This window comes from Oncorhynchus masou, chromosome 30 (assembly GCF_036934945.1).
Source record: "Oncorhynchus masou masou isolate Uvic2021 chromosome 30, UVic_Omas_1.1, whole genome shotgun sequence".
Taxonomy (NCBI): domain Eukaryota; kingdom Metazoa; phylum Chordata; class Actinopteri; order Salmoniformes; family Salmonidae; genus Oncorhynchus; species Oncorhynchus masou.
In genome coordinates, this window is record NC_088241.1 from 57,788,211 (window position 1) to 57,801,873 (window position 13,663).

The 13,663-nt window shown below is 39.4% G+C and overlaps 2 protein-coding genes across 2 annotated transcripts in view; both read left to right on the plus strand.

Moving 5' to 3' along the window:
- The first annotated feature begins 1,689 nt into the window (after positions 1–1,689).
- Positions 1,690–4,408, plus strand: LOC135523207 (DNA repair protein XRCC2-like). Its single transcript, XM_064949927.1, has 3 exons — positions 1,690–1,750; positions 2,246–2,327; positions 2,427–4,408. Exons 1-3 carry the CDS (start codon positions 1,712–1,714, stop codon positions 3,230–3,232), a joined length of 927 nt encoding a protein of 308 aa, XP_064805999.1. The 5' UTR covers positions 1,690–1,711; the 3' UTR covers positions 3,233–4,408.
- Positions 4,409–10,179: 5,771 nt separating this feature from the next.
- Positions 10,180–13,663, plus strand: part of LOC135521673 (histone-lysine N-methyltransferase 2C-like) — a 262,868-nt gene continuing 259,384 nt past the window's right edge. The window contains 1 exon segment of the mRNA XM_064947353.1: positions 10,180–11,019. The gene's annotated coding sequence lies outside the window, so the exon portion shown is untranslated.

The window sequence follows — 13,663 nt, forward strand, 5'->3', positions numbered from 1 at the left end:
TTAGACTATTCTGTCCTACAGTATTACTATCTCAATCGAGGAGCCTACTACAGTTAGCCACTGGCACTGTATTTACATTAAAAGCATACCTAACCTAAACTCTTGTTATTTATAATATATTGTAATAATATATTATTAATCTTATTATCATGTTACCATTAACTGAGAAGGTGCTTTCCACTTGCAGAGTGGAACAGAGTCGGATGGCAAAAGGTTGTGTCGATTGGTGGCATAACATGTTTTATTTATTTCACCTTTAATTAACCAGGTCGGCCAGTTGAGAACAAGTTCTAATTTACAACTGCGACCTGGCAACATAACCTTAGTAACTGTCATTTTCGAGACAGATCACATACCTTCAATGCAAGCTCAGCTTTTTCGAGCAAACAAACTCACCCAATCCCACAATCTATCACGCAAAGTGGTGGGTGGACTAGCATGCTCATGATGACGAAAGAATGTCCCCAAAACACCACAGATTATTTGCAACAACTGTTCGTTTAAATACAGTGTATTATTGAAGGTTGGATAGAAGGCTGTTTGCTCTGCCCCGTGCTGGCTTATTTCCCTCTACCGTTATTTATATTCCTAGTAGTTTGACAGCGAGCGTATTTCCATTGTCAAAGGGAAGGGAAGAGTCAAAGGAAAGATGGAAAAAAATGTAAACGCGCTGGCTCCCACCCCACTCGCACACCTGACCGTGACTCAGTTTCTCATACCAAAATGTTCTGTTATGTAGAATGGTTGCTGAATCAATCAGCTGTTACAGGAAAAAATACTTTATTGAAACCTGTGAAATGTATTTTCTTATAACACAACATGAAATAACGAGTCAGTTTAAGAATAACTTTTATCTTATTTTACAATGATGGCCTAACCCTCCCGATCACTGACGGTTGTGATACAGCCCGGGATCGAAACAAGGTCTGACGTCTCTAGTGTAACAGTATTGCTCTCATCGCACCTACCTGGGCTCGAACCAGGGACCCTCTGTACACATAGACAACTGACACACACACGAAGCATCGTTAACCATCGCGCCACAAAAGAGTTGCAGAGTAAGGGGAACAACTACTTGAAGGTCTCAGAGCGAGCGACGACACCAATTGAAACGATATTTGTGCGCACTCCGCTAACAAGCTAAGCATTTCACATCGGTTACACTAACACTGAGATGAAGTGCTTTAAACGGCTGCGCCACTCGGTAGCCTAAATGAAGAAGCCGTAAAAACGTCTAAGGATGATTTTAGACAGGCAGCCCAATTCTGATATTTGTTTCACTAATTTATATTTTGGCCAATCAGATCAGCTCTTAAAATCATCTGAAGTGGAAAAAAATATCAAAATTGGGCTGCCTGTAAAAAGCTGCCAGAATACCACCAATGTATCTCAATATAAACAACGCAAGGTGGCATCTGAACTCCACTGTTTCCTCTCTGGACGCGAAATTTTGTCAACCTTGTTATGCTGTAACCATTCCTCACGAGCCCAATGAAAAGCAGGAAAATAATATTATGTCACACGAGCTAATATACTTTATTATTGATAAAGTTAAAATTAATAGCAATTATGCTTAACTACTTTTCATTATGTGTACCAAAGATTCGGTAACAATGCATATAGCTCGTCTATGTCAGATATTACGGTAAAATACCAAAAGCAGGAAGTCGATTTGAAAAAGCGCGTTCTTTTTTCCTGACAGATACAGGGGATGACAACTACTGCCAAAATGACAGAGAACGGTGCACAAGTATGTTGCAAATTAACGTTACCCTATAAGTGTAATAAGTATCTAACGAAAGGTTTTTAATAAAGTAACATTATTTATATGTCGATGTGCACCTTTCCATCAAGTATATCCCCATGTGCTTAGCTAATCAACCTTTTCTTTGTACGTGCTTTTTTATAACCCTTTCGTGCTTTTCTGTCGCTTTCGACACACTCCATACAGGTTAACGAGTATGTACCCGATAACTAACATTGTAAACACTTACGCACTTCCATACAACGATCTAGTAACCACAGAGACACATCGCATTTAGCTTAGTTCTAACAAACATTTTACAGTCACTTCCTGGTTCTGGTCAGCTGTTTTCCTGCTTTGGGCCAGATATGAATACCGAAGGTAAACCAGAACTTCAAGTTAGCAGCTGGTAGTACTTTGTTATCAAAGTAAAATCAGAAGTAGCTTATGGGTCATGAATATATTATGTTGTTTTCTAAATGAGTATGTATTTTATTTCAGTTGTTTGCTAGGTTGGAGGGGAGATGGTCATTGAGGGACATTGAACCTCACATCTTTCCTGATGGTGCTGGACCTATTCAAGGTAGTTTGCCCTGGTGTATAAACATGGCATCATCAAGCCATATAAAGAAATTATTACAGTAGTCACATAGTTGACATTTATTTTACATTCATTCTCCAGGTGACGTAGTGGAGTTCCATGGCACCGAGGGAAGTGGAAAGACTGAGACCATGTACCATCTGGTGACCCACTGCATCCTCCCAGCCGACCGGGGGGGCCTGGAAGTGGAAGTCATGTACGTGGACACCGACTACCACTTTGACATGCTGAGGCTGGTGACAGTACTGGAGCAGCGCCTGGGGGAGGACGCAAAAGGAGAGGACAGTGGGGCGGCGGTAGAGCCTGAGGAGAGGGTGCGAGCCTGCCTAGGCCGACTCTTCGTGGTTCACTGCTCCAGCTCAGTCCAGCTGCTTCTCACACTGCACTACCTGGAGAATACCTTCTGCAGCCGGCCCACTCTGTGCCTATTGGTTATCGACAGCATCTCAGCCTTCTATTGGGTGGACCGAAGTGGGGGAGGGGAGAGTGTGGCAAAGCAGGAAGCCAACCTCAGGAAGTGTTCAGAGCTCCTGGATCGGCTGCTGAGAGACTACCGTATAGTGGTGTTCGCCACCACGCACGCCATCATGAGGAACTACGGGCACTCGGCTCAGGCTGACTTGGCGGCCATGACACCTGGGCCCTCTGAGCCATCCTCATCGTCTTCCTCCTGGAGACAGTGGTCCTCCTCTCATGCCTCAAACTTTGACAAGGCCTACCTCAGCAGGGCCTGGCAGAGGCTGGTGACACACAGAGTGCTGTTTTCCAAAGGAGAGGTGACCAAGGACAGAAAGCAGGTGTTTTCAGCTGCATGCACCACCACAAGTACAAGAGGCACGAAATGCTCATCTTTTTGTGTTATGGAAGGGGGTATTCAGTTTTTATGAAGATGTTGTTGAACTCAATTGATTGAATTCTATTCTGATTCTGGATGTGTTAAACTGATATTAGATGCTACAGCAACTTTTAGTGATTTTATTTCTTACATTTGTTGGATTATTTTAATCCACCAAATGTGGATGCTATTATGTTTCATGTTTGTGTCATTTGTAAAATAATAAATCAATACAAAATAAGTACGATAGGGCAACTGTTACAGAGGTTGCAAATGTTTTGAAACAGTCTGAATACTTTTGAATAACTGTATGCTTTAGAAGACATTCTAAAACCCTGTTTTTGCTTTGTCATTATGGGGAATTTTGTGATGGTTGATGAGAGGGAAAAAACTATTTAATACATTTTAGAATACGGTGTAACTTAACAAAATTAGGAAAAAGTCAAGGGGTCTCAATAATTTCATACACTGTACATTCAGTGTCTTCAAAAAGTATTCATACCCCTTGACTTATTCCACATGTGGTTGTGTTACAGCCTGAATTTAAGATTTAAGAAAATCTCACCCATCCACACAATACCCCATAATGACAAAGTGAAAACATATTTTTTGAAATTCTGGCAAATTTATTGAAAATTAAATACAGAAATATGTAATTTACATAAGTATTCACACCCCTGAGTCAATACTTTGTAGAAGCACCATTGGCAGCGATTAGTCTTTCTGGGTAAGTCTCTTAAGATATTTCCACAGCTGGATTGTGTAACATTTGCCTATTTATTATTTTCACATTTCTTCAAGGTCTCTTATATTGGTTGTTGATCTCATTGCTAGACAACCATTTTCAGGTCTTGCCATAGAATTTCAAATCCAATCAATCAATCAAATGTATTTATAAAGCCCTTCTTACATGAGCTGATGTCACAAAGTGCTGTATAGAAACCCAGCCTAAATCAAACTTTATTTGTCACATGCGCCAAATACAGAAGTGTAGACCTTACCGTGAAATGCTTACTTATAAGCCCGTAACCAACAGTGCGGTTCAAGAAGAGTTAAGGAAATATTTACCAAGGAGACTAAAGTAAAAAAAAATAATGAAAAATAACACAAGAATAACGGGGCTATATACAGGGGGTACCGGTACCGAGTCAGTGTACGGGGGTACAGGTTAATTGAGGTAATTTGTACATGAAGTGACTATGCATATAGATGATAAGCAACGAGTAGCAGCAGTGTACAATAAGGAGGAGGGGGGGGTCAATGGTGATTTAAGAAGACTTAAGTCAAAACTGTAACTCGGCCTCTCAGGAACATTCACTATCTTGGAAACCAACACCAGTGTACATTTTCCCTTGTGTTTTAGTTTATTGTCCTACTGAAAAGGGGAATTCATCTTATATCTGTCTGGTATAAAGCAGGCAATCAGATTTTCCTATAGGATTTTGCCTGTGCTTAGCTCCATTCCGTTTCCTTTTTATTCTGAAAAACTCCCCAGTCCTTAACGATTAGATGCATACCCATAACATAATGCAGCCACCACTGTGCTTGAAAATATGGAGAGTGGTACTCAGTAATGTGTTGTATTGAATTTGCCCCAAACATAAACTTTTTATTCAGGACAAAAAGATAATTGCGTTGCACATGTTTTGCGGTATTACTTTTGTGCCTGGTTGCAAACAGGATGCATGTTTTTGAATGTTTTTATTCTGTACAGGCTTCATTCTTTTCACTCTTTCATTTAGGTTAGTATTGTGGAATAACTACAATGTTGTTGATCCATCCTCATTTTTCTCCAATCACAGCCATTAAACTCTAACTGTTTTAAAGTCTCCATTGGCCTCATGGTGAAATCCCGGAATGGTTTCCTTCTTCTCCTGCAACTGAGTTAGGAAGGACGCCTGTATTTTTGTAGTGACTGGGTGTATTGAAGCAACATCCAAAGTGTAATTAATAACTTCACCATGCTCAAATGGATATTCAATGTCTGATGTTTTTATTTTTTCCTATCTACCAATAGGTGCCCTTCTTTGCGAGGCATTGGAAAACCTCCCTGGTCTTTGTGGTGGATCTGTTTTTAAATTCACTGCTCAACTGAGGGACCTTACAGATAATTGTATGTGTGGGGTACAGAGATGAGGTAGTCATTCAAAAATCATGTTAAACACTATTATTGCACAGAGTGAGGCCATGCAACTTATTATGTGACTTGTTAAGCAATTGTACATTATTAAACTTACTTAGGCTTGCTATTAGAAAGGGGTTGAATACTTATTGACTCAATAATTTTCAGCTTTTCATTTTTTATTAATTTTCAAAAATGTAGAAAATTATAATTCCACTTTTACATTATGGGATGTTATGTGTATGCCAGTTACAAAAAATCTAAATTGACTCCATTTTAAATTCAGGCTGTAACACAACAAAATGTGGGGTGTGAATACTGTAGACTCTAAAAGTGAAATTACCCTTCATATGACAGATCTTCTTAAGTCTAAAGTATTTTGGAAAAGAGGATATACTGTATGACAGTTAGAAAGAGAGAGTTTTCTATAAAATAAGCCATCAATTGATTGTGTGTAGAAATATGTCTGTGTGTATGTCTGTTAACACTCTTGTAGAGTATATTTCATAGACAGTTCAAGGGTAGAGTGGATGGAGCAGAGCCTCTGTATGTCAGTCATCCAGATTCATGTACAGTCTGGGATAACTGTCAAACCAAACTCGCCCTCTATAGGACTTCCTTAATCTCTATTCTAGTAAATGTTTAGGGTGATAGTTTAAAACAGTTTCATGGACTGTTGAGCCTCATCAATTCCTAGGTTATTACCTAGCTTGTAATATGGGGAGTGCTTGGTCAAGCTGGCAAGCACTACTATTTAAATGGGGTCTTCATGTTCAAGCAGGACTACTCTCACCCTACCCAATTATCCTTTGACTTTTGACACCCAGCCAGCATCCCATAGCGATGCCCTGGAGAAACACAACTAATTACACAGTAATTATCTATCAGTCACGCGTCCTGTGGAACCCAGACTGCTAGAGGCTCATTGACGGAGACCAGCTGTACTGTACATAATAGCAGGGTTTTGTTCCCTCCCTGTGGATCCCTGTATTGTTTCACGGCTCTCTGTTCTATAAGGCAAGCCTTACTGAGTAATTAGGCACTGAATGGTTTGTTATTACTCTAAGAGGAGTTGGTAAAAGTACCCACCCCTCCAGCAGCTGTTCACTCTGCTCCACCATTGTCCCATGTCATGTGATTTATCCCTCAGGGTATTAACTAAATAGCCCACAAGGACAGGGACTGTTGCACATACTGTATGTATCCCCCAACCGATCCAAATTTAGGACAAATTGCTGCGAAGATGAGTTGTGAAAATCTGTTGTGTGTTGTGTTTGAAAGGTACATTCAACTTCAGACCTCTGTTGAGTGACAGCTGGGCTTGTTTAATTAAAATTCTCAACAGTGTTAGAAGAAATATGAATATTAAAGGTGAAATCTGTAAAAATACAAATGTTTCTCTTTAGAATGAAATGACATCCAGAACCGAGGAAACTATATTGTGTTCTCAGTTCTGGATGTCCTCAGTTGGGACAAATAGCCCACCTATAATGATGACATCCTTTGTATTTGGAGTGTGCAGTTGGTTTCAGTCGATAAGCATTAACCACAATGGCCTCATGGCAGTACAAGTCTGCTGATCGCCCAGCAGTTGCCAAGTCATTTCACATTGTATTCTTTGTGCTCTCTCTTTAAGCTTTGCTCCTGGTCGATATGGCTTAAGGCTCCTATTTTTTTGAAAATGTTCAGATCAATTCTCTTCTATCATAGAAAGAGCAAAGCAAAATTCTGATCTCTCGAACTCCCCCTTACTCTGCCAAAAAGGTTGGATTTGAAGGTTTTTGATGTTGCAGTTTAGATTTTCTATACAAGCATGTGTGGTCAAGGGAACAACTGTGTTGTTGTTCTTCAGAATTGGCTGCCTTATAGATAGATACACTGGCAATCACCTTGAATGATCATGATTAAAAGGGATGCAGCTGATGTCAAAGTCACCTCAAAAGTTGCAATTGTTTTGCATTTTAGCTAACCCTAATCCCAATTTCTAACCTTAACCTAATTCGCCTAACTTGCTACATTAATTATCCTGACCTGCTACGTTAATTATCCCAACTGCTATGTTAATTATCCGAACCTGCTATGTTAATTCTCCTAACCTGCAACATTAATTATCCTAACCTGCTATGTTAATTCTCCTAACCTGCTACGTTAATTCTCCCAACCTGCTACGTTAATTCTCCTAACCTGCTACGAAGTTCTGATCTGATCTGCATCCCATTTAGTCAAAACCAATTTGAATGTCTATCTCAGCATGAGGATACAATTATGCATATTAATATCCTCTGTCATGTTTGATAATCAATAATAACCCATACTCTCCTTCATAATCCACATTCACAAGGTGTTGATCTTGGCTGTAAAGGCATCACCTTGATTCTAGCTTGCTGAAGCACCAGCAACCACACTATTTCAAAACATCCCACTCAGAGGCCGGATAGCTCAAACACTAGATTTAATTTAGTCAGCACAAACTATCAATCAATGTAATGCACTTTACATGATGGCACACAGGCTCAATATTATTTTATTATGAATTATGAATTTGCTTACTTACTGATTTTAACTGGGTCCCCTTGCCCACATTCAACCGACAGACTTCAAGACCACGACAGCACAGCAGCCTTTAAATTTGGCCCAGAAAACCAAATGGATGCCAAGCAGCACAAAAGAAAGACAGTTCCTCTTAATTGATTTGTTTATTGCTGTTGATTTTTTCTTTGTGTTCTTCAGCAGTTAGCAAAAGGCTTGACGCCTGGGGAGGGCTTATGGCTCTGAATGAAACCATTTAGTAGTCCAAGCCTGGGGTGAAGAAGCAGTGTGTTCAACAACATATCCTTAATTAGAAGACATGAGACCAATGATTCTTAGTTTGTTATTTCGCTATGTGTTTAGGTGTTAAATAGATGTGTATGTGTGTGTGTGTATGTGTGTGTGTGTATTGTATTTAAGCTTTGAGAAATTGTGATATATACTGTAAGGTAAAACATAATGGAAGTTGCCATTTAACCTAACTCCATGAAATCCAGAGTGAATGGTCTTAACTAGTCTCGTATGTGACATGCATTTGTCGTTCCATTCCATCTCTATAATTATTGTCCTTGTTAAATAAAATTGCAAAGTTACCATGGTGTTAGAGGTTTATGAATAAAACCTAACTGCAGTCATGTTGTATCATCAAATATTAGAGTAAAAGAGGATACATAGGGGATAGAATCAGTATTTTCTACTTGCCACTGCCTAAGGTAGCCTATGATATGGGTGTGAAACAGTGGTATCCACTGGGTTGCTTCAGCAGGAGACCTCCAGCTGGAGTAATTTGTAAATGTATTGCCCAAGTCTCTCAATGTTAAACCACTGCATGATGTGAGGAAATGAAGGGCTAATTCAGACCAATTATATAGATTGGTGCAAATTCAATTATTATTATTTTGTTATTTTGAATTCTAAAGTTTCAAAGGGCTTGGGTTAGGGAGAGGGGGCTCCATTAGGATTGTATAATATGATAGGGAAGAGAGTGGTGCAGTCCCTTTCAAGGTATATACAATTGGGCTTGAAAGAGAAAGGTCCTGCATTAGCAATTCAAAATGAATCCAATATTGTCTCAAAATAAGACCTCCTTGAATTAATTAGAAAGGATTTGGGATGACAAAAGGTAACATTTGAATGAACCTTTAGCTTGATTTAGGCTGTATAATTGCAACAAAAGCACAGTGTGTTATTGTGGTATACCATATATGTGAAGAGGGATATCATCTAACTGTGTATCCATGTGTCATTCATCAGAACAACTCCCAACGTCTATTATATGGATGTGAATATATACTGGATGCATTTTGGGGAAGGTTATTCATGGATTATTTTAAAAAAATCTAACATTATTGTCATATACAGTAATGGCTTAGTGTGCTGATGGTGGGTAGGGAAACATAGTAGTGCAGACTATATTTATACGAGTCCTACCCCTACTCAAAACACTTCAGGGCAGAGAAGAAGCACACTTTCATTGACATAAACGCACACAGAACTAAGGACACAAGAGGAGGATATAAGTGAGGTTTGAGCACTCAGTGAATCAGTGAAGCACTGTCCTATGAGACAGTGGAGCCTTTTTCAACCCATGAAGCTCATTTCCTCCTGCACCTGGACCAGTCTGGACTTCCTCCATCCCCTCCTTGACCTCCAGAGTGCATCCCACTGATCAATGAGAAAAAGAAATCTAAAGAAAAGAGCTGAGCAGAATCAATAGATAAAGTAACACTATGATAGGCGGATGTAAGTGAATGTATGGGTGTCTTATTTGCCCCATCAAGGAAGTTGATGCCTGGTGTTTAAATGTAATTTGTGACTCCCTTTGACAAAAAAAGAAATGGATGCATTAGAATGTGCTTTAAGTGTGTTTGATACCTTAATGTTTAATAATCAACTCATAATATGTTTAGCACAAAGTACACAATTCATAACTCTATTAGAACTCCCACAATTACCTTAATCATTTTCTGCAGCAAAAGGAAAAATGCAATTCATGATGTTATGCACTTCTGCCAGCAAGTAGAATATTCTTATGTGATAATTCTGAGAATAAGGACTTTTATAGCAACAGAAATAAAACACATTTTTTAAAAAACTTTTTGCAACCATAATAACTAATCACAAAATAATAGGTATTTTGCCACTGGGTTCTCTTGAATAAAACCAGCAGATATTAATCAAAATAGAGAGAATGCATGGCCACGCGAACAGAATCCCATCCACTCTACGTAAAAACTCCAGGTCCATGGTTTGAGAGTTCTTGGCTGATGACTGAGAAGTCTCTTTACCTGGATAGTGCTCCAATGTATCACTCCGCAGGGTCAGTGAGACTTTTTTTCAAAACATGTATTACGCGATCTGACCCAAAACGCTGCAATTTACATATATTTGTAGTGGAGCCTTTGCATAAGCTATTTTTGTATAAATAGTTTATTCCTCCTGGACCATTATTTTATATAATACGTGTAATTTAACAATTCATTGGACCTATTTCCGCGCCTAACGTTGACAGGCAGTGCTTAGGTCTCTCCTAAACATGGCCACCATGATGGAGTAAATGCTTCAACTTTAAATTTCACATTTTCAGAAGAAAACTTAATTTTCTGTATTCTAACAGGAATGTTCAAACGGAAGACATTATGTCAAACATAATCCATATGAAATATTTGAAGAAAGTTTCTTGTTGGATTTAATACTGGTTTAAGTTGGCTGGAAGCTGGAAAGGAAAAAAAAGAATTGCATCAATTCCGTAAGCGTTTTCTTTTCTCTCGATAGTTTTAAAGCTTTAACAAACCTTTTGTGGGAATTTACAAGTTGTGGATATATCATTATTGCAATCATTTTACTGTGAAGAATTCAAGAAACGATTGGGATGTATAATATCATTTTGATGCGTTTTCCAGTGGAAAGTGAATCTTGTTGGTCGAAAGGAGAGAAGTAACGTTTGTGTTAACTGGTTGACGTACTTTTATAAACCAAGAACCGAAGAATACTTAAAGGAATATATCAGTTCATGTATGGTTTTGAGGCGCCGAAAGTGCACCGGTCGTTTCCCCATATTTTTGAATTGGTGGAAGATCGAGTCAGCGATACCCCCCCACCCACTTATAATACACGAAAGTATTACATTTCTCATATGGCTTTAAAGGTCATGAAGGAAATTCATCTACACTTCTAGGGTTTAAAAGGTAAGTTGTAATGTATATCTCGACATTTTACTCGTAGTTTTGTTTCTTGCGCAGCGAGAACCAGCCACCCTCAAGATTTCCGTGTGGCCACTCATGTCACCGTAGTGTAGAGCGCTCGGTTTTTGTTATTATTTCGATGCTAATATATGGCCTCATACTGCATAAATTCAACTTAATTTCATTTTTAATATGATACTTTAACGCTATGGTTAGGCTACTCACGCAAGAAGAGGCAATCAATGTCAGTGTTTGGCATGGTTATGACTATCAACTAATGATGCGGTCAAAAACTTATTTTGTGTGTGTGTTTACAGAGCTTTGAACAACATACGTTCAACCCCAATGCCCACTCTTGAACTGTACAAATGGGTTTTGACATAAGCAGATCACAGAGCCTGGACGTTTTAAACCAGAGGTCTCAAACGCTAGTCCACTATATTCGGTGTACAGTATTCAGCCTTTCAGTAACACACCTGACTTCACAAATGATGTCCCAGACTGAAGATGCATGTTTGGATGACTATTTGAATCAGGTCAGGTGATGGGCTGGAATAAATCCCTGATCACCCAGTAACGTTAGGTCTCCAGGACCCTAAATTGAAGAACCACACATTTTCTATGGCTATTGGTATGACATGAGGTGAGCCCAGTGTTGTTATCTTTCCTCAATAACTATGCATAACTCTTGGTGTGACTTTAAAGCCAACAATGCTTGCAGGTCCTTCCATTGACATCCAAGGAATCCAGTTGCTATCATATATCTCATTTAATTTTGAACAAAATTTGTCATTGGACCACAGCATTATGTGAGCTAAGAACAGGAACATGTTATGAGAATCTATGTGCATCATGTTGTTCAGTGAATGAAGATTGAGACCAAATGCTGTAGACGGGTAGGAGTTTTATTGGATTTAGATTAAGCCTAGACCTGGACTAAAAAGTTGTTTCAATTGAGATTAGGCTTAATCTGTGTTTGGGAAACTGACCCTGAAGCTTTTATAAGTCATGTGAAAGAATGAGCGGATCCTTGAATATAGGACATAGAATGGCTCAATTAGTCTCCATCAGTCTGATACATGTCGTGGTCCTGTAGTGCTTACTAAGAACCTAGTGAAGATGTGTGTTGCCAAAAAAGTCAAGCCTCCCTCAAAGGATGGGTCTCACCACCCCACTTGTAATACTTTTAATATTTGTTTTGGAGACCTTGCACATTAAAGCACAGCCATTGGGCTACATAGTTGAAGTGTTGGTTTTTAGCTAGATGTTTTGCCAAGCTGAAAGGAGAGCAAAACATCAAGGGGAATTATTCAATATCACTATTTTCACTGTTTAAGGGTACCTAATATGTAAGCACTTCATACCACCTTGATAACCCATATTCCTGTGTCTTGGCACTTACAGTGCAAATTCTGACTAGGCTCCACATAAACGGAGGGCAATTCCAAGGTAATGGAATTGCATTGACTCTGATTTTTCACTTAAAATGTATGCCAAACAAAAGCCATTGCTGTCGAAGTTTAACACAGTATACAAGTCAATGATGTCTGCAGAAAGAATGGGGTGCGAGCTATGACACATTGACTTTGGGGAAAAAAATGGATTTCTCTTATTGAACTACAGTAAGTGAAGTGGATTTACACCCAGAAACAGAATTTCATCATGGGTCCCTGGTCTCTACTACAGAGAAATGCATAATTAGGGATATGAATGTCATTCTTTTCATGGTGATGTATCCTAAAAACAGTGGGGAGAACAAGCATTTGATACAATGCCGATTGTGTAGGTTTTCCTACTTACAAAGCATGTAGAGGTCTGTAATTTTTATCATAGGTACTTCAACTGTGGGAGACGGAATCTAAAACAAAAATCCAGAAAATCACATTGCATGATTAAGTAATTAATTTCCATTTTATTGTATGACATAAGTATTTGATACATCAAAAGCAGAACCTAATATTTGGTACAGAAACCTTTCTTTGCAATTACAGACATCATACGTTTCCTGTAGTTCTTGACCAGGTTTACACACACTGCAGCAGGGATTTTGGCCCACTCCTCCATACAGACCTTCTCCAGATCCTTCAGGTTTCGGGGCTGTCGCTGGGAAATACGGACTTTCAGCTCCCTCCAAAGATTTTCTATTGGGTTCATGTCTGGAGACTGGCTAGGCCACTCCAGGACCTTGAGATGCTTCTTACGGAGCCATTCCTTAGTTGTCATGCTGGAAGACCCAGCCACGACCCATCTTCAATGCTCTTACTGTGGAAAGGAGGTTGTTGGCCAAGATCTCGCGATACATGGCCCCATCCATCCTCCCCTCAATACGGTGCAGTCGTCCTGTCCCCTTTGCAGTAAAGCATCCCCAAAGAATGATTTTTCCACCTCCATGCTTCACAGTTGGGATGGTGTTCTTGGGGTTGTACTCATCCTTCTTCTTCCTCCAAACACGGCGAGTGGAGTTTAGACCAAAAAGCTATATTTTTGTCTCAGACCACATGACCTTCTCCCATTCCTCCTCTGGATCATCCACATGGTCATTGGCAAACTTCAGACGGGCCTGGACATGCGCTGGCTTGAGCAGGGGGACCTTGTGTGCGCTGCATGATTTTAATCCATGACGGTACTAATGGTTTTCTTTGAGACC

Coding starts and splice junctions, on each gene's coding strand:
- LOC135523207 (XM_064949927.1), top strand. CDS start 1,712: ATGACAACTACTGCCAAAATGACAGAGAACGGTGCACAA. Junction 1,751..2,245: donor TGACAGAGAACGGTGCACAA/GTATGTTGCAAA, acceptor ATTTTATTTCAG/TTGTTTGCTAGGTTGGAGGG. Junction 2,328..2,426: donor TGGTGCTGGACCTATTCAAG/GTAGTTTGCCCT, acceptor TTCATTCTCCAG/GTGACGTAGTGGAGTTCCAT.